The sequence below is a fragment of the Bacillus rossius genome, chromosome 2 (genome assembly GCF_032445375.1).
Source record: "Bacillus rossius redtenbacheri isolate Brsri chromosome 2, Brsri_v3, whole genome shotgun sequence".
NCBI lineage: Eukaryota > Metazoa > Arthropoda > Insecta > Phasmatodea > Bacillidae > Bacillus > Bacillus rossius.
In genome coordinates, this window is record NC_086331.1 from 106,454,771 (window position 1) to 106,473,798 (window position 19,028).

General features: G+C 33.0%; 1 protein-coding gene across 3 annotated transcripts in view; it reads right to left on the reverse strand.

Moving 5' to 3' along the window:
* Positions 1 to 19,028, reverse strand: part of LOC134529565 (uncharacterized) — a 108,477-nt gene that overhangs the window by 12,396 nt on the left and 77,053 nt on the right. For all 3 annotated transcript variants that reach the window (XM_063363788.1, XM_063363786.1, XM_063363787.1), the window contains 3 exons: positions 18,957 to 19,000; positions 7,424 to 7,522; positions 4,337 to 6,632 (listed from right to left, as the gene is read on the reverse strand). In XM_063363788.1, coding sequence (XP_063219858.1) covers positions 4,337 to 6,632; positions 7,424 to 7,522; positions 18,957 to 19,000 — 2,439 coding nt within the window. The remainder of the gene's footprint in view (positions 1 to 4,336; positions 6,633 to 7,423; positions 7,523 to 18,956; positions 19,001 to 19,028) is intronic.

The window sequence follows — 19,028 nt, forward strand, 5'->3', positions numbered from 1 at the left end:
TATTACTTATGTTTAGCATTGCAGGAGAATGCTGTAAGCTCCATAATTTTAAGGCCAGATTTTTAATTTAAACATAAACTGTTACTTTCACACACGCAACAGATTCACCTTCCTAAAATGCCCTGCCTTGTGTTGTGTACTGCCAAGGTAAGACCAGGCATACCTGGATGGGGAACATTTCCAACACTCAACTGTATGGTTCCTTTTGATTTCAATCAGACTCATAACATACATGTGCACTGAACATGAAGAGTGAAACTGCAAAGTAGAAATTAACAGACATTTTATACTGATTTTGTAATTAAGACTCTCCACCAAGCATACTTCCTGTGGTATGATGCATTAGGTCCTATCAAGAAAGAAAATATTGCAAATGATTATAATCATTTACAATGTTGTCTTTCTTTGCAGTTTCATTTTGATGCTTTATAATGTCTCTAACACAGCTGAGAGTGGAATAAGTATTTATTTGTATACTATTTTTTTCTTCAGAATGGGGGAAGTAACATGTCACAAAAGTATATGAAAAATAAAGGTGTTACTCCTCATTATTTAAATAAAATAATTTTGCTAAAACCACAACATTCGTTAAGTTCAATTAAACATTATCTAGATGCTCGGTTCCATTTTATTTACTTCCTCTACTATTTATAATGAAAATTTTGTTCAACTCCAACTTCAAACGTGTACACCAATACCGGACTTAGTGCAAGCAAAACTAGTGAAGTGGTTGAATGCAATTGCTTAAAATTCAAAGTTTTACCAAATTTATTTTTTACATTTTCACTTGGAGACATATCAGGCAATATCTGTGTCACTGTGCTGAACAGTACCGTTGTTTGCCTTTTTTTTTATTAAAAATAGTACCAACGTAATTTATATTACTGCAGGACCATTCTTAGTTAATTTAATTAGTAACTTTTGAAATGTATAATTTACAAAATAAGTATAACATCTCAAATGGGAAATCTATCAGTGTCACAATGCTTGCCTACTGGAGTCCCCATAAGGTTATCATAAAACATAAACCATTTTTCTCTGTATAACTATATCAGTTTCATATATTTACTATAACATTGACCAATGTCAATGATATCTAATATAAATGATTCATAATTGTAATAAAATTACTATCAGGCGGTGTGGAGATGCTATTCAACTATAACCATCCTAATTTATATATCTTTGTTTTCATTGATCATTAAGAAGAATGCTAGAGGGGTCTACAGCAGTAATTAGACAACCACCAGGCTCCAAGCTCACAACAACTGTAGCGCTCCTTTGTGTGTTATGCCATGCAATATGTTTACACTGTGCAATACATCCCTGCGGGTGACACATATAAAATATTAAGAACTTGCATGTGCATAGTAAAATATTTAAAGGGTTTGATTTGTTTACCATGTAAACTTATTTTTTATTGATTAACCAGCATTGTTTAGTAAAAAAGAAACACTAGAGACAACAGAACGGATCAAGTGCTGCCAGCTAAATTCCTTGCATAAGTAATTTGTGGAACAAGTTCACTATATGACACCTTTGCATTAAAGATGAATTTTACTGGGTGGTAAGAAATTAGGGTAAATGTATGACATCAAGGAAGTTGGCCAATGACAACCACTATAGTGGAGGAACGAAGGAAAATATAGTAGGTAATATTGGTAACAGCAAATGACTGAATATCAACGTGAAATTGATACAAATGATAGTGGGCGTTTTGGAGCAAAAATAGCGGTTGTGGTACGAGTAGGGGTGAACTAATAAGTGGACTGGTAATTTGTGCACTTTTGTAATTCTTTACAGCACCATTGTAAGGTATATTAAGGGCTATGTATGAATTTTGTAAATAATATTTTAGTGCAACTGTTTAGTTTCCAACTAACCATGTAACCGACAATGTCCACTAGCACTCACTCCCCCAGTCTTCTATTATAAACGGCAGATAGGAAGAGTCCACACACCCTGGGGTGTTCAAATCATCACGTAGTTCTATTACCTAAAAATTAATTTTTAAAATTTTTTTTTCTTAACCAGGACCTAACACCACAAGCTTCGCTGAGCAGGCACGTTTTAAATAACTATTTACACTGCATAGCCTGACCAAGTGACGTGGTTCAAAAATCCTCTAATCTGGTGGCGTGCCAGCAGGCATTTTTAACAGTAGTCAGAGCATGTATTGCATATTGAGTGGTGTGTTGATTAAATGGGAAAGTCAGCTGTAGAGCTGGAGCTGGAGAGCCCACTAAATGAACAGAAAATTTTATAGTGGATTTAATAGCATCCCTGCTGCTGAGAGCAGGGTAATTTAGGCTTCAGGGTTTACAAGATACCACCTACTCTATCGTCAGCTATCTGGGTAATGTCACTCCCTGAACAAGTGTCTAGCCAAGCCTCTACGCCCATTGAATCACATTGTACACAAACTCTTACAGTGAGACCCACATTGAATTCCTTCTCTAATCATTTACAAACTTTTAGTTTGTAGTCTGAAATTATAAACATTTTACGAGCATCCCAGTAAATTTGTTAATTGAAATAATCTTGATGATAACAGTTAAAAATTGTTAAACTAATGTTTTGTCAATGTATGAATCACTAATACAGTCAAACCTCATTAATACGAATCCGCTTAGTACGAAATTCCCGTTTATGCAAAGTACTTTCACAGTCCCAGAAAATTTTTAAGCACAATCGTACTAAATAAGGACTCTTAACAAAAGTTTATAAGTCTGATGCTGTTGGTTATACTAAAGGGAGTATATTTGACATTAGATACGGGAACAGAAACGAACATATGATTCATGTGGAAAAGGTTGTTAAATGAATGTTGCAATGAAAAAAATAATCATTGGCCTGACAGGATTGGTGTGAACCAGGTGGTGATACGCGAATAAGCACTTTAATTTTTGAAAAATTAAAATGTAATTATCCGGACAGTAATATCGGTTTCACTGTCAGCAAAGGATGGTTTGGAAAGGTACGTGACGTGAGTTGAAGGTCACACCCGGGCGGGAAAGTCAGTCAGCCAACTGACGATAAAGTATATAACAACGTATCTCCTGTTACGCAGTGTTGTATTTGTCATACAAAGTGCAATGGGAGGCATATAAAGATAAATGGTGTGATATATTTATAGTTGAGTGTTATTCAACACATTTATATTACGTAAAGTATATTTTCCTACACAATTTTGGAACACATTCAATAAATCAGCCTTGCTATTTATGGAAACTAATACTTCAGAATACGCAATTTTGAATAACAAGAGCATTTTTAGGAACGAATTAGTCGTGCTAAGTGAGGGATAGGTGTATTATTGATGCCATCAATATTACTGGTTTTATCAGTATTATATATGTTTTAAATATATTGAAAGTATTAAGCATCTATTGGAACTAAATAAAATACCAAAAAGAAATTTCAAGATATGAACAGCCCTAATGTATACAAACTGGTGATACATAAAATAATTTCTTGGATAACTTTTAGAAAAGAAAAAAAAATTTGAATGATTTTTCACTTTAGCAACATTGTTGCAAAATATACTGTGTTTGGGATTTGATACATTTTACTGACTTATAGTGTGATAATCATTATAAGTTTTTAAAATCAGATGTGTCATAAGTCACCTTAAAGTACTATGGTCTCATTTCTCAACGCTAATATAGTCACTCATCTTTGCACACTGCGATTGCTGTATAACAACAAGTAGTCTGCATGGGTGCTCCGATATTGAAATAGTGGTTAGTGAGTGCAGCTACAAATTGTCTAGGTTCAATGCACACAATCCAATAGTTACTCAGATTATCAAACAAAAAGTAAAAAGAAAAAGTAATCTCAAAAAATGTTTTGAAAAATCTAAGCACAAAGAATTTTCAAATGAATAAAAAGTTAAAAAAATCAATGTTATTAAATTAATTCATCGTTACAACAGAATAAAGGCTTGAAAAAGCATTTTATTTTAAATTTTGTTCTTAATAAATGGCTGAATTAGTATAAATTGAACCACATTAAGCAGAAAGGGATGAATCCACAATTTTGAGAATATGTAAAAAACTATTTACTGAGACAATATTTGTAACTGTAAGAATTAAGGACAAAACATGCACAAGTTAGTTAGTTCTTTACTGCATAATGTTATACAATTATAGTTCATATCATTGTAATTGCTAATCTCAATTATTTACCAATACATATAACTATATTAGCCATTTGAAAGAGTGCACAATAAAATTGGTGAAATATAGTAAACTGGACCTCAGTACACTTGAAAGGTTGCATGAACAAATAAAACCTCATTATTACATAATATAAGCAAAATAAAACATTGACTTACCGTAACCAACAAAGTTGACAATCTTATCATCTGTGACTTGGGCATTTGGTTTTTGAAATCGTGCCAAAAACTTTTCGATGCTGAATTTACTTTGTGGCAGCTCTTCAACAGTCGCATTGTTCTCCCTGCTACTAGGCTTTTCACTTATTAGAAATGCAGCATTTTCACACAGTTCTTCTTCCCCATTAGAAAGCAACAACTGTTCATTTACTTCAAAACCAAATGTCAGGTCACTATCAAAAGCTAACCCTTCGCGGAGGGACTCGTTCATTAAGATAACAGGTGGTCTTCCAGAAGAATAGCTAAGAATTCTATTATTTTTGGCTTTAGGAATTGCTTTTGTTTTACTTCTTAGCTTCACTGATTGTGCATAATTAGCTGCCTTAAAGCTACAGTCTTCTGTTGGAGCGATGTTGTCACCATCACTTTTTATTTTAAACACAGATTCCTGAATGCATAGCTGAAGAGAAAGTTGTCTTTCTAAATCCATTTCATTATCTTTTGTGTCACTAGCTCCAGTGGTTTTTGATGTTTTCTTTACACTACTTTCACTGTCAACTGTCACATTTGTGGATGAAGTATTTTCAGAGTTCACTGCATGTACATCTACAACACTAGTTTGGTCTGTGCACACGATATCTACATATTTCTTGACTAAAGAACTTATAGGAACATTTACATTATCGACTAATAAACGAGCTGGAAAAGAAGTGTTACTTATTTTCCCAGACTTTCTATCACATTTGTCCACAAACAAACTTTCTTCAAGTGAAGGATAATAATCATTTAACACACTTGCTTGGGAAAGTTCACAATTATCAGACCTAACAGAGTCTTCTATACAATTATGAGATATTAATTTATAGTCCAAAGTTGTATTAGTCATGGCATCTTTCTTTTTACCCATTTCATTCTGCTGATTTCCTGACTTATCAGTTTCCAAACTGAAATCAAACGGTAAAGTTTCCTCGGAAAATGAAACAGGATCAGTTACATTTCCCACAAATACAACTTTAGAAGCACTTACAGGCAGTGTACCAATGGTATTTTTAGAACCAGCTGGTACAGCAGGTACAATAGAACCAGACAAACCTCCAGAACAAACTAGACCTGTCATTTTTGATGAGTTCACCGAAGGCAACTTGGAACTATTTAAGTTAGAACAACAAGTTCCTGTTACCGGAACAATGTTAGTCGCAGCCATGCGTGCAATATCTGCGTAAGATGCTTGTGGTGTGGAACCACTTGAAGTAGAAGTTTTGTCAAGAGCTAGCCTTGGTGTTGTTGAGGAAACTGGAAGAGAGTGAACACTATCAAGATCACTGCTGTCAGATTTTTCTGACGGGGGCATACTTGACGTAGACTTCCGTCGCTGGTGTTCTGGCGAGCGAGGCCTGTGGTGTCTGTATTGGTACAAAACTCCAGACACTTCACTACTATTTACCATGTGGTCATGAGGGAGAAATCCACTTCCTTTCTGAGTTTGATGTGACAGGAAATCCTTAGAAACATGTCCCATATAACTTGTCCCGTTGCGCTTGGGCATATCAAACAAAGATATCCCACTCTTCCCTCCACTGCTGCCAGATCTCTTTTTGCGTCGCTGCTTTTTTGTAACTACGTGGAATTCCATCTCTTCAACTTGAACACTTGTTGTTGCACTCTCTTCTTTAGAAGGTGACCTATAAGCTTTATTCTTTTCTTCTGAAGATCGCCACCGTTTGCCTTCTGAAAATGTTATAGCCGGAGAAAAATATTGATCTACACTAGTAGATGTAGGAGTAAACAACGAATGATTGTCGTCACTACACAATTCACGACTAGAGTCATATTTCTTATTTATAGCAACAAAGTTATTATCTAAATGTGAACGTTTAGCATTTTTTACATTCACCACGGAAACTGCAACATTACTGTCGGCACTCGTAAATGACATAAGATCCTCTATTTTACTTTTGCTAATTTCTTCTAAACTGTTTGACTTCTTCAACTTGTTTTTCTCTGAGCATTTATCTTTAGCCATGTGTTTCACTCCTTGGATTCTAGATTTACACCCCCGTTCATCATCATGAATACCATCACGCTTACTTTTGATGCTTCCTAAATCATCTTTCTTAGCACTGCTGCGCTGTTGCTTGCTGCTCAAGGGCAAAGGACCACTGTTGTGAGAAGTGTGCTTATGTCTTCCTTTGCCATCTGTATCAGATTCTATAAACTTGATGAGAGAATCTATGTCTTTATCACCTCTGTGACCTTCAATGTTCTGCGACATTATGACGTTCCGATCATTGAATATCTGAAACATGTCAACATTTTAGAAGTAAAAAAAAAAACCTTGACAATATTAATAAGATCATTCAAATTATAAATATTAACTATCAATTATTTTATGCTTTATGTTTATTTGAAAAATGAACAGTCAATGTCCTAATAAAGTAAAACCTGAAACTGAAATTTCTGTAGAATTCAATATTTCTTATACACAAAACATTTATTTTAAACATTTCCTACTGAACACATAAAACCTAGTTCATAAATGGTAAAATAAGCAACTTTTATTCCCATGGCAAGTGTCATCAAACTAAGAAAAATCCATTTACTAGTAACAAAATGAGCTATTAATACTACAAGGCCAGAATGTAAAAAAAATGAATGTGAAAAAATTTAAAAACCATGCTTTAATTCTACAAGCAGCAATTAACTGCAGGCTTTGTAAAACTTATGGTGGTTATGTGAAAGTTAATGAACGTCACAAGTGTTTAAAACAATAAATACTGTTTTAAAGTTTTCATGGTTGCTATTATTATTAAGATTAAATTTTTTTAATAACATAGAGGTCTTGAAAATGTAATTTCTGCTCGTATTATTTGCCTGCATATGACTTTCTCTCTTGACACTTGGAGAATGTTAATATATGGATTGACATGCAAACAGACCAATGCACCAGTCTTTTGGCTAACTCTACATGTTTCTGAGGCATGTAGATTATAGAGGGTGCTAAAGGGAGGGTTTACAAGGTGTAGTTAACACTGCCAAATCATAAGTATTACAAGCTCTTGATCTACAAGCCACTTTCTGATCACTTACCTTCGCACGACGTTGCTTACTTTTCCTTTCATTGTTACCAATCACTTCTAAACGACATGCTTGCGAGACAGAATTTCCATTTTCATCCAATGACTTGCACTGAAAAAAAAAAATAAAATTTCTCAAAAAGTAATCTACACCAGAAAAAAATGTTTTATCTCAAAGCAAAGGCATCAAAGAAAAAATATTTTAATTATTAAATATTATTTAACATACAAAGCAACATATCTAAAATAAATTTCCAGATTTTCAATTTTGACTAAAAATTATTCCAGAAATTTTTATTTAATTTAATATCATCTTGAGTGCTGGCACAAAGAAATAGAAACTCTACATTACACTCAGTGTTGAGAAAAGTACTGATAAATTGTAACTGAGCCCAATTACAAGTACTATGTGGACATTTTGTTTTTATAATGAATATAAATAACTGATTTTTAAATGTACTTCATAAAAAAGATGAGTAAATTACAGTTGCCCATAATTCTGCTACTTTTAACATTTGTTGAAGTAGGGATGGGTTGGTACCAGTTCTCTGTTCCTAAGGTTTTCAGCATTTTAACCAGCACCGAGAACTGTAGCTAAAATGTTGGTGCTGGCACCGGTACCAGCAGTATAGCAATACCCTTTATGAAAATAGTCCTTCACTACAACTTAACTGCAGCATGAAATGGCTGAACTCACATCAAATTTACATATAAATTATTTTTTGGACTTCTGGGGAATAAATTCATCATAACTGTAAAATAAATTACACGTGAAAATATTTAATATTCTTGTCACATCTATAAACAAATTAAGTTTTTCAATCATTACATAGCAGCTGAAGGTACCTTAAGTGTAGTTCATTGATATGTACAACTGTATAACGTGCCTCAGCAGAGAGATGTGAATAGAAAGATGCCATATTTGTTTAATTGGTTTTTAAAATAGGCAGCTAATTGAGTCATTGACACATAAGTATGCATGACTGGTATATAAAGAACAATTAAAAGTGAAAATTCCATAGTACAATTGTGAGTGATTTCTAAATATTCCCGTGATAATTTTCTACATTGTAAAATTTTATGCTTTTTATGCACTGCTGTGGAGTGTAAGTTCACTGCAGCTGCAGCCATCTAGCGGAATGGCAAGTAACTTTCTCTATTAGGCAAACGAGATTGCTTTAAAAGTGGCACGTCTTTGTTTTTAGAGTTAGTGGCGTTGACAAAGATCCCGTGGACACGTGATAAAAAAAATGGTTTAAATGTTCACCAGGTGTTTATTGTGTAATAAACTTATTTCAAGAGGCAAGTCGAAATCCACAGCCAACTTAAAAAAAATTATCAAATGTACATTCTTTGGCAACTGGAAACACCAAATATTCAGGAAATAAGTCTGTAACCATCAATGTTCCAATTACATCCTCAAGGGCCAAAAGTAACGAAAAATACTTTAATAAACACTCTGGTAGTGGAAGTGAACGTGTTCAGACACCTGATTCTTTGATGAGCAGGCTGTGGATAGTCCAAAATTTCAGGAGTACAGTAAGTCCTCTATTTACGTCGTACCGATTTACGTCGTTTCGGATTAACGTCGCTAATGTTTGAGTACTCATGTTTCAATTTAAGTTGTCGCCGATTCACAATAACGTCGTTTACAATGACCGTAAACCTTTATTTTAACCAAAACACCGTATATAATTCGTTTATAATTCTTTGTTTCCTTCGGTAGTTAATTTATGCTATGTAGCGTAAGCTACACGTTCACCGCCTTATCTTATCGTGCATCATGAGGGACGCTTCCTGCTCTCCGCTGCTCTCCGCGCGGTGATGCAATACTACCAGCCCGCCCGCTCGGCCACCCACGTATCTCGCACGTAGAAGTGTTATCTACTTCCCGCAACGACACAGCATTTTCTCCTACCCCTTTTCGTCCAACTCCTTGGCACTTCAGTAGAGGTGTAAAAGTAACTAAAAAAAGTGTACCCGTATGTATTCGTTACTATAACAATTAGTACTCGTTACTTTTGTATCGTTACTCGTTACTTCTGATACCGCATAACATGCTATGTTATGTAACAGCAACGAATTGAGTCGTATTTCGTACGCGTACAGTATGACGTCGCGTAAATAATAATAAATCGAATATAAACAATTAAAAGTATTTGATAATTAACAGCTTTTGTTAACCAAGAAACAATAAAATCTCATTAGAGCAGCTTTATTATAATATCTCTTTTAAGATAAGAACAAAAAACGTGAAAATACGCGATAATAAAAAACAAAAACATACATATTTATAATTTGTAAAAAATACTTTACGTTGTTTCTGTTCCATTCTCAAACTTTGTCTACACACACAATACCTTTAATAAACAGTAAAAAACTTGGACGACGAATTTCCAAATTATACTTTTCTTAATAAACAAACATCGTTCTTTGTAACGAATAAGCGCGCGCATGCGTAAAACATACGAAAAATGCGAGTAACGAAATGCATTCGTGTGTAACGTTTCGTTACTCGTCACTAGATGCCGCACCCGTTACTCAGTAACGAATACATACGGTTTGCTACAGCTCTACACTTCAGTCGCTATGATATCATTGAGTTGGCCGGAGTTTTAAACGTGCCGTTGTTAACTTTATCGTGATTAAATGCGTTTGTAGTAGGCCTACAGTATCAGCTCACTGCAATTTATGATTGTTTCTTCATAAGATGTCTTCCAAACGACTATATATCTGTTTTTATATTTCAATCAATAAAGGTAATAAAGCAGCTGGTTAAATAACCATTCTATAAAGCTGAGAAGTACTAGTTGGACTTGTTTCCCACGCTGTCGGTTGTAATTTGCTGATAAAATTGCCCGTTGTCACGTCTGTATGCCAGCGCTTCCGGCCGACCTTGGGCCGTGGTCGGCCGGTGGCATGAAACATGGCTCATTTTGCGTCGTTTCTATTTACGTCGCGGTTTTCAGGAACGTAACCCCGACGTAAACCGAGGACTTACTGTACTCTGAAATATCCATCAAATTCAGTGAGCCTCAAAGCTGTAATTTTTCTGACTCTGAGGCTAGAGATTCAAGCAAAATTGGAGTATCACCAGGTTTGTCTCCAAGCGGTGAAAGTTCTGGTACCAAGCCAAAAAAAGTGCTAGCAGTAAACATCTGGAAGAAATGTACAGAGAGCTTCATAAACGTGTTGTGGTAGAGCTTAGAGAAGTAAGGCATGTTGCTCTAACCACAGACTTTTGGACTTCCTGTGTGATTAATGATTATCTCTCACTGACTGTTCATTTTATCAAAATAGAAATGGCACATTGGAACTCTGCCAGAAAGTTGTTGAAGTAGTACCATTCAAAGAAGACAACATTCACTGCTTTTTTTAGATTTACTTAACAAATGGAGCTTGGCAGTTGTAAGGGACGGTGGAACAGACATCAGCAAGGCACTGGATGATTCCATGTTAGTTCCGGTACCATGTGCTGCACATCTTCTCCAATTTGTAGTGAGAAAGGCATTTGTAGATAATCCTATCGTAAAGAACCAGTTAGTTCCCAAATGAAAAAAGATGGTCTCTAGTTTCAAACATTCCTACCACAATACAAATTATTGAAACAGTGCCAACAACAGCTTGATCCCCCCAACACAGAATGATACAGGATGTATCCAGATGCTGGAACAGTACACTTCACATGATAAAGTGACTTTCTGAGCAGAAAAATGATTATCATCATGGTTAGTAGTAGAAAAGATGCACTATAGCTGCTGAACTATCTGCAGATGAGTGGAAGAAACTGGAGCAGTTGATCGAGATAATGGAGATATTTGACACTGCGAGTTTGCAGCTGGGCAAAGGAACTTCTTCGCTCTCGGAAGTAAGTCTAGCAGTGCACTTTGTGGAGTTGGAAACAGTAGTCATGCCACTGGTTTACATTTACAGTTCTTGTAACTGATGTTGATAACTAACTGAGCAACAACCTTTATTATCATTAGCTTTAACTAATTGACTGCTGTAGCTGACAACACACTAACAATGCTGTGCTATATTTTTCAGGTGATGCCATTAATTTGTGTTATCCAGCACCATTTGGAAATTCCTGGAGGCATTGGGCTGCAGGGCTTAAAAAATGATTTATTGGCTTGGCTGAAACAAGATTTTGGCTTTATCCATACATGCGACCTAATAGTAAAGGTTACTCTGTTGAATCCCCATTACAAGATGAACCCTTTTCAGGATTGAAAACATGAAAAAATTTTGAATTTAGTTAAAAAATCAAATATTTGTAAAATGAAGATGCTCAAGGAAGCTAGTGTAATCCCTCAGAAAGTAGCTTCATCTTTAACAAGTGATGTTCAAAGAGGCAGTAGTCATTGTATTTGGGGCAGATACAAGCACTTGCTTGCTTCTAGTAGCTCAGGACCTCGGTTATCTACTAATGCTGTAAATGAAATAAGATCTGTTTGCATGAACCAACTTTGAACCTAGAGACTGATCCGAAGGCAATTGGTCCATACTGGAATGACTGAGCATAAGAGACTCAAACAACTTGCCCTTAAATACCTATATATTCTTTCCACCACTGTGTCTAGTGAGCGTACCTTCAGCACTGCAGGTGCCCTTTGCGACGTGAAGAGGAACAGACTAGAACCGGAAAGGGTCAAGATGTTGGTTTTTTATCACAAGTATTTAATGTAGACAATAAGTCTAATGGACAATTTTTTGTTTAATTTTTTGAACATTCACCATCATTTTATTTATTTCCAGTATTGTAATATTTTTATTTTTTATTCATATGTTTTAAAAGAGAGTGTATGTAAATTTGTTGAGGTAATTGCCAGATTATTATAGTAAATTTTAGTTTTATTAAGTGTTCTCTATATTATTTAGAACTATTTTTCACTAATACATATTACATTTGTAGTAGGTTGGTTTGTTTGCTGTTGCTTGAAAATCATACAAAACATTTTAATTTTTTTGATAGCCTATTTAAAGACACAAACATTATGCCAATGCATTTATTTGTAAGCATACAATAAAAACATTGAGGACAGAATAATACAAACTAATTATTATTTTCAGTGTTATTAACAGTAAATTGTTGAAGATGTAAGTCTGGATACAGGCTTTTTAGTGATTTTTTTTGTAACTGGAACAATAAATAGTTTATTACTTGAAACACCTCATAAAAAATGTGTAAATAAAGCTTATTTTATTTTTAAGTGAGAACCGAGGACAGAGAACCAATTTTTAAAAACTGGTACCGAACCGAGAAAAAACAGGAATTGACCCATCACTAGTTGAAAGTAACAAAATATTTTGCCAACTTAAAATGTGAATTTTTTTATTTTTTGTTTGTGTACAATAATTTTACTTTTGAACTTTCCATACATTTTAAACCACACAACACAAAAAACATATTAACACTAATGATTTAAAACTTAGTAAAAACAGAATCATGAAAGAAAACAATTATTTTTAATTATTTTGCAAAATAATTATCTTTTGAAAGACTTCTCACTTAGATGACCCCTTTTAAAACAAACATATCCAGTCAAGCTAGTGCACTTGATGGAATACAAAAACTGTATTTTAAGAAAAACTTCTTAAGTGTTGGCAATTAAAAAAATTAGTTCCACAAAGTTCACTGAAATCCAAAAAGAAACTCCGTAAGGATTTCAGAGCCATATTTACATCAACAGCAGCAGGCAACTTACAGATACGTAATTCTCAGTGGAGTACTAGTGCATTTTAAAATAATTACTAAGGCTTGTTCTCACACGTCAATTTTAAGTCATTATATTTATTTGAGAGCTTTTCATGTAAATTTATTTTGATACTTCTCTTACATTTGTTGAGTCACAAACATTCTCATCAGATCTTTAATAAACATTATTTTTGAGCTTCAAAGGTCGAATGATTATTATCATAAACACTTGGGCACCTTTTCATAGCTATTAGACAATGTTTAGTAAATATCTGTTGAGAAAATTTGAGACAAACCATAATATAAAAGAGCACTTAGATGGAAAGATTTATAGAAAAAGCCCTCAAATAATAGTAATGAAAAGAAAACAAAATAACCAACAATGCATATAAGAGCCTTAAAATGGGAAAGAATAATTACTTCCCTGTTTACAAAGCCATTCTACATTTCTGCAACACTTTTTATTTCCAATGCTGTGTTGAATACATTTACATGGGTAACAATTGCAAGTACTATCAACTTCAGTACAGATCACATAAGACTGAAGGATTTCTGGATTAACTCTAAAGGTAACATTTTTATAAAATAAAAATAAGATAGAAGAGCTCCTAAGAGTAGTACCATCTAGATCTCAAGAGGATAAAAGTTAAATGTAGATGTGACACACAGCTTCAAAAGTATGGCAAGACAGACTGCTGCACTTTCAGTTTATTGCAGAACATAAAAAATGGAACAATTACTGCCAAGTACATGAAATGTAATCATAATAGGTAATAAGAATTTCTTTTTAATTACTTTGATTACAGTATATACAAATACAGTGCAACGCCAATAACAAACCAAGGAACTCAAATAAAAATGCATTAAAATATATGAAATATCAATACATAGAAAAGAAAAATGTAGAGCTGGATCAGATCCCGGTTTATGCCAAAAAACCAGGAATCTCTGGTAGGATAATACTTTTTCCAATATCCCTATTTTATTCCAGTAGTATACATATCCATGTGCCAAACTTGTTTTTTTGAACTGTCTTCACAGAAAGCATTGCATTAACCTAATTCAATTAATGTGCGCAATAGAAAATGTACAATAACTACCAACGGTGGCATTAAAAATATTCATAGGCATGATCGTAAGCAAGCACTTTATTTAGCATTTGAAACATACAATAAATTACAGGGTCAATGCATATAAGTGATCCAGAAAAAAAAATTGGTTGCTTGACCATTTTATAATCAAATGATTTTTGCTTGATGATTCCTACATGATTAGAGAGTGAATAATGTTTTAAGGAAACTAAGTGCCTTAGAACTTACAGCAACTACTGGTAGGAGAGACAAAATTTCTCCAAAACTAAGTAAAGAAATATCAAAATTTTTTAATGAATATAAATCAAGGTAGAATGATAAGCATGATCCAAGTGTTATATTATAACAATACTTCTGTGATAAGTGTTTAAACAATGGTATCCATAGTACAAAATTGTGTTATGTAACAGTGGATAAAGAAGCCTCCATATACTGTGGAACCTGAAGTGACGATGAAACATATATTCAAATTATTCAAGTTCATTGTTAAGTAACACTTCTCAGAGATATTTTATATAAATACAATTAATTTTATTCATACAGTAATAATAGTTTAAACCACAAGTAAGTGTTAGTCTATGTCAATATGCATACTCTTAGCTTCATTTTTATTTTATTTATGTTAGTAACTTAAGTTTATTATAGCTTCATTTTGGAATCTCTTGTTTTAATAAGTTAGTAATAAAATTCTATTTGTAAAACAAATGGTGTAGGGAGAAAAAGTTGAAGTTGTTCTATTAAGAACCAAAAGAGTAGGATTTTGACTGCAGCGTAGAATTGATGTGTTCATATTTAATCTAAATTTGTAACTGAAATTTTGTTGATTTACTCATATCTACAAAAAAAATTACATTCAAAGATAATTGGAAGATTCATGTGAAAACTACGATGTGCAAACTATTTACGAAGATTTTACTGGTTTTATTGGTCTGCAAGATATGTTGCAGTGATTTTACTACAAAATATTGGACTTTCAAGAAACAAGTCTATCTGGACAATCTTCATTATTTGTGGATAATCTAGTCAAGAAGCACTAACATCAGTTATCTGAAATCGTGAGGACATTATGAAACAGCCGAGTAGCTTTAAAAAGGTTTTACCATCGTTTGCAACTAGTTCCTGTGTGTGCTGAATGAAGAGATCACTAAGAGGAGAGTTTTCTTCGGTAGCTGTGTACTACAAACTGTCTGATGAGTATAAGAGAATTACTTCAGTAATACAATGCATCAGATTCAGAATGAAGCAGATTCAAACTTAATGCAGACTGTATGATTGTCATGTACTCAAACTAAGGGTATGGAAATGATATAGTGCATGGGTAAATTTTTTTTTTATATCCATAAAGAGTAGCATCCAAATTACAGCTTCACATTGGCCAAATTGCAAACTTTGCTATTTCAACAACCTGTATTCAATGTTTTGATATTTATTGATATCATCTTGTTCAGTGCATTTACGAACTAATGCTTTAAATTATCTCGATGATTCCTCAAAAATAAGAGTAATAATGAATCTACTCACTGACTAGTTAAGGTAAATATTAACTTTATTGGCTCAAAGACATTGCTATTATTAAAATATTGAGTAACGATTGCTATAAATATACCCACTAATGATTAATTAATCACACTGAAAGTGAATTTAGATGCTATAAGTAAATGGTACTTGTAAAACTGAATGTTACCAATAAGTACGTTATTGTACTCCAAACAAGGTAATTTAAAATTAGGCATGATCTCTGTTTCACAGTCTGTGTTCATAATTATTAAAGATTGAATTATTTGTAATTATAGAACTATCAACAGTACCGACTTGAAATCCTCACTTATTCTTAATTATCTTTTAATGTAATGTGAGTAAATGTCAAGCTTAGCGGCAGCAGTTAGCAGCAAGTTTCCACAAAAGTAAAGTTCTATGTTACACAAATGAGTGGAGGTAACATGATGTGCCGGCAACCTGAAATCGTTATGATCATACGACGACTACAACTAAATATATTAGTCATGTAGCTACTAAAGAGTCTGTGAATAAGATATGAATAAATGAGCTTTCAAATGGTAATGGGCCAGATATTTCCAAGAAACATGTCTTCTTCAGCTCACATATAAAGTTTATGATTTGAAATACGTTTAATCTTTGCTAATTTGTGGCCACTATAACAATAAATTGTATAGCAAGTTATGTTTATCATTAAACAATTGAAGCGTGCACAACACACTTCATGTAAAAAAAAATAAGGTTTAATGTAAAGATAACATTAGTTGAAATCATAATTTAATAAAGATAAAAATAAAATACATAGTCAAATCAATGCTCGTCATTTTCGGAAAACATTTGTTTATGGGATATTTAGGTCCTCTAACCTGACTTGTAGAAAAATCTCAAAGATGAAATTTCTACAGCAGTATTATACACTATGGAAGGTTTATCTGTAAATATTTAAGATTTTTAAACTTTGTACCAACACGATCTAAGGTGTCATAATTTAGGATTTTTTGAAATTTTATGATTTTGAAAGCTCGTAACTCTTAAAAGAAGCAAATATCAGGGTTGGAATATTTTGTAAATGCAGTGCATTAAAGTAGCTATACATACCCACAAAAGTAATATTGAAAACAGATTTATTTTGGGAATGATATGCCTATGAAAATTGAAAATTCGTAATTTTTAAAGTCAAACGTTTAGGTTGTTTTTATTCTTCTATTTGGGATGTAATTTTTCTTAAATGTGTGCTGGAAATAATAAAGGCCGTATCTTCCTGAATAAACAATTTTTGTTTCATTAACCTTGGGTTCACCAGTTCCGAGTAATATAATTTTACACAAACCCTTACAAACTCAAAAATGAGCATGTTTTGTAAATCAAAACTGGCTGCCATCAGAATTCAGAAAAAGATAGAAATTTAAAATTTGTCTTTTTGACTCTCGAATCATGTAGAAATCATCAAACAAAAATCATGAGATTAAAATGGTCAAGCAACCACATTTGGATCAATTGACATGGAATGACCTCAAAGTTATTTCACAACTGTTGTAAAACGATAGTGTCACCAATTTCATCCACAATTTAAAATAGGAATATTAGATATACTAAACGCATAAGAAATAGTACATTGTTTTTTTCCTATCAGCTATCACGTACCTGTATAAAAAAATTGGTTACGACCATGGACTACATAAAAAAAACACAGGAACTGTTATGGTATGAATGAAATGTGATCAGTGCAGTTTGAAATGATAATCAAATTGATAATTACACTCGATCTAACATCATTTTCACACAGTAGTACCTTACTTGCTGCATTTATCTGTGACACTATACATTTTGCGACTTGCACATTGAAAGCAACATTAATGTATGTAAAAGTACCAGAATCGATTGGAAATTCACTGTAAATATGTTTGTAATATTGCCTAATGAGTATGTGGCAATTGTAAATGATTAAAAGTAAATAACTTGACTTAAAAGTGTAAATAAGAGCCAATTTTGTCACAATTTTACAAATAAGGCTTTTTGTTTTAATTTCGTGGTTATCATAAAACCAAACATGGTAAGCATTATTTTGTGGTATTTTGTGGTTCTTGAGGGTTAAAAACCACTAGATTTAGAACTCCACAATAAAAATTACATTTTTTCTTTGTTATAGTACGGAAAATTTAGAAATTTGCAACTTCAAATAATTCCTGATCCCATCCCATTTCCAGCAGGAATTTTTTTCCCCCGCCCATAATTTTCCCAAACAAAAATTCCCACCCTGCTTAGCTCTAGAGAAATGTTTAATGAAGCAAAAAAAATGACAACCACCAATATAATATTATATACTGAATTATTGTAATTTTAAATTTTTCTTTAGGCTATCATAAAATATAACACTCTCCAGAAGGAAGCTACATACTAGTTTCATCCAAAGTAAATTGACAGCCATTAGCCTGATAATCTGCCATATTTCTCAAACTCTATTCACTGAATTTAAAAATAAATTAAAAAACAAAAATGCTATCATGTATAAGAATACTCTTAAGCAATTGAATAAACCAGATACAGAGACTGCTAAGATATTTTAATTTTTTTATTAATTTAATTATATGTTTTTAAATGTTCTCAATAGAAACTGATTTTTCCTTACACTAGAATTTCAGCTAGACAAAAAATTATGTTATCTCATACCCCACAGTAACTCTGAAAATATTCATCACAGAAGAATAATACAACAAAATGTTTTTGTTTTGAAAAACCTATGTGCCTTATAATCACTATAAGAACACATGGTAATTCTTTACACAGTTTACTGTTTGTATTCTGCTCAAAGCGAGAGTGCATACAGCCTGCACAATTATTTATTATAACTACTTCTAACATACTTTTTTTTAATCCTTGATTAAATAAAGATCAAACTTTGATGACAGCCAGTGCCTAGATGAAGTGATAAGATTTTACGTTCGAAAATAGCACTAACCAGATATGATGCAAGTGTGATTTGTTCTCCAACAGCTGGATTATATCTATGTTTTACTATACATTACGACTTGAAAACATAGGACATAAACCAAATCACATGTTGAAACAAAGTTTATCTTTAAAACTTAAAAGTAATGATACATATTAAATAACAGAATGTGTGCTATGTACTTAACATCTATAATTTTCTTTCAATAATAGATTTAAAAATTAATTTTAAATTGAACATGGGTTTGAATGTAAAACTGGCACACAGCAATACATGCCCATACAATAGCTAAATATTTACAAGTACTTACTTTTGAATCCATTTCTTTGCTTCCATGAAATGTTAATCGACCTTCTGAAAATAGAAATTTGTTTTAACAAAA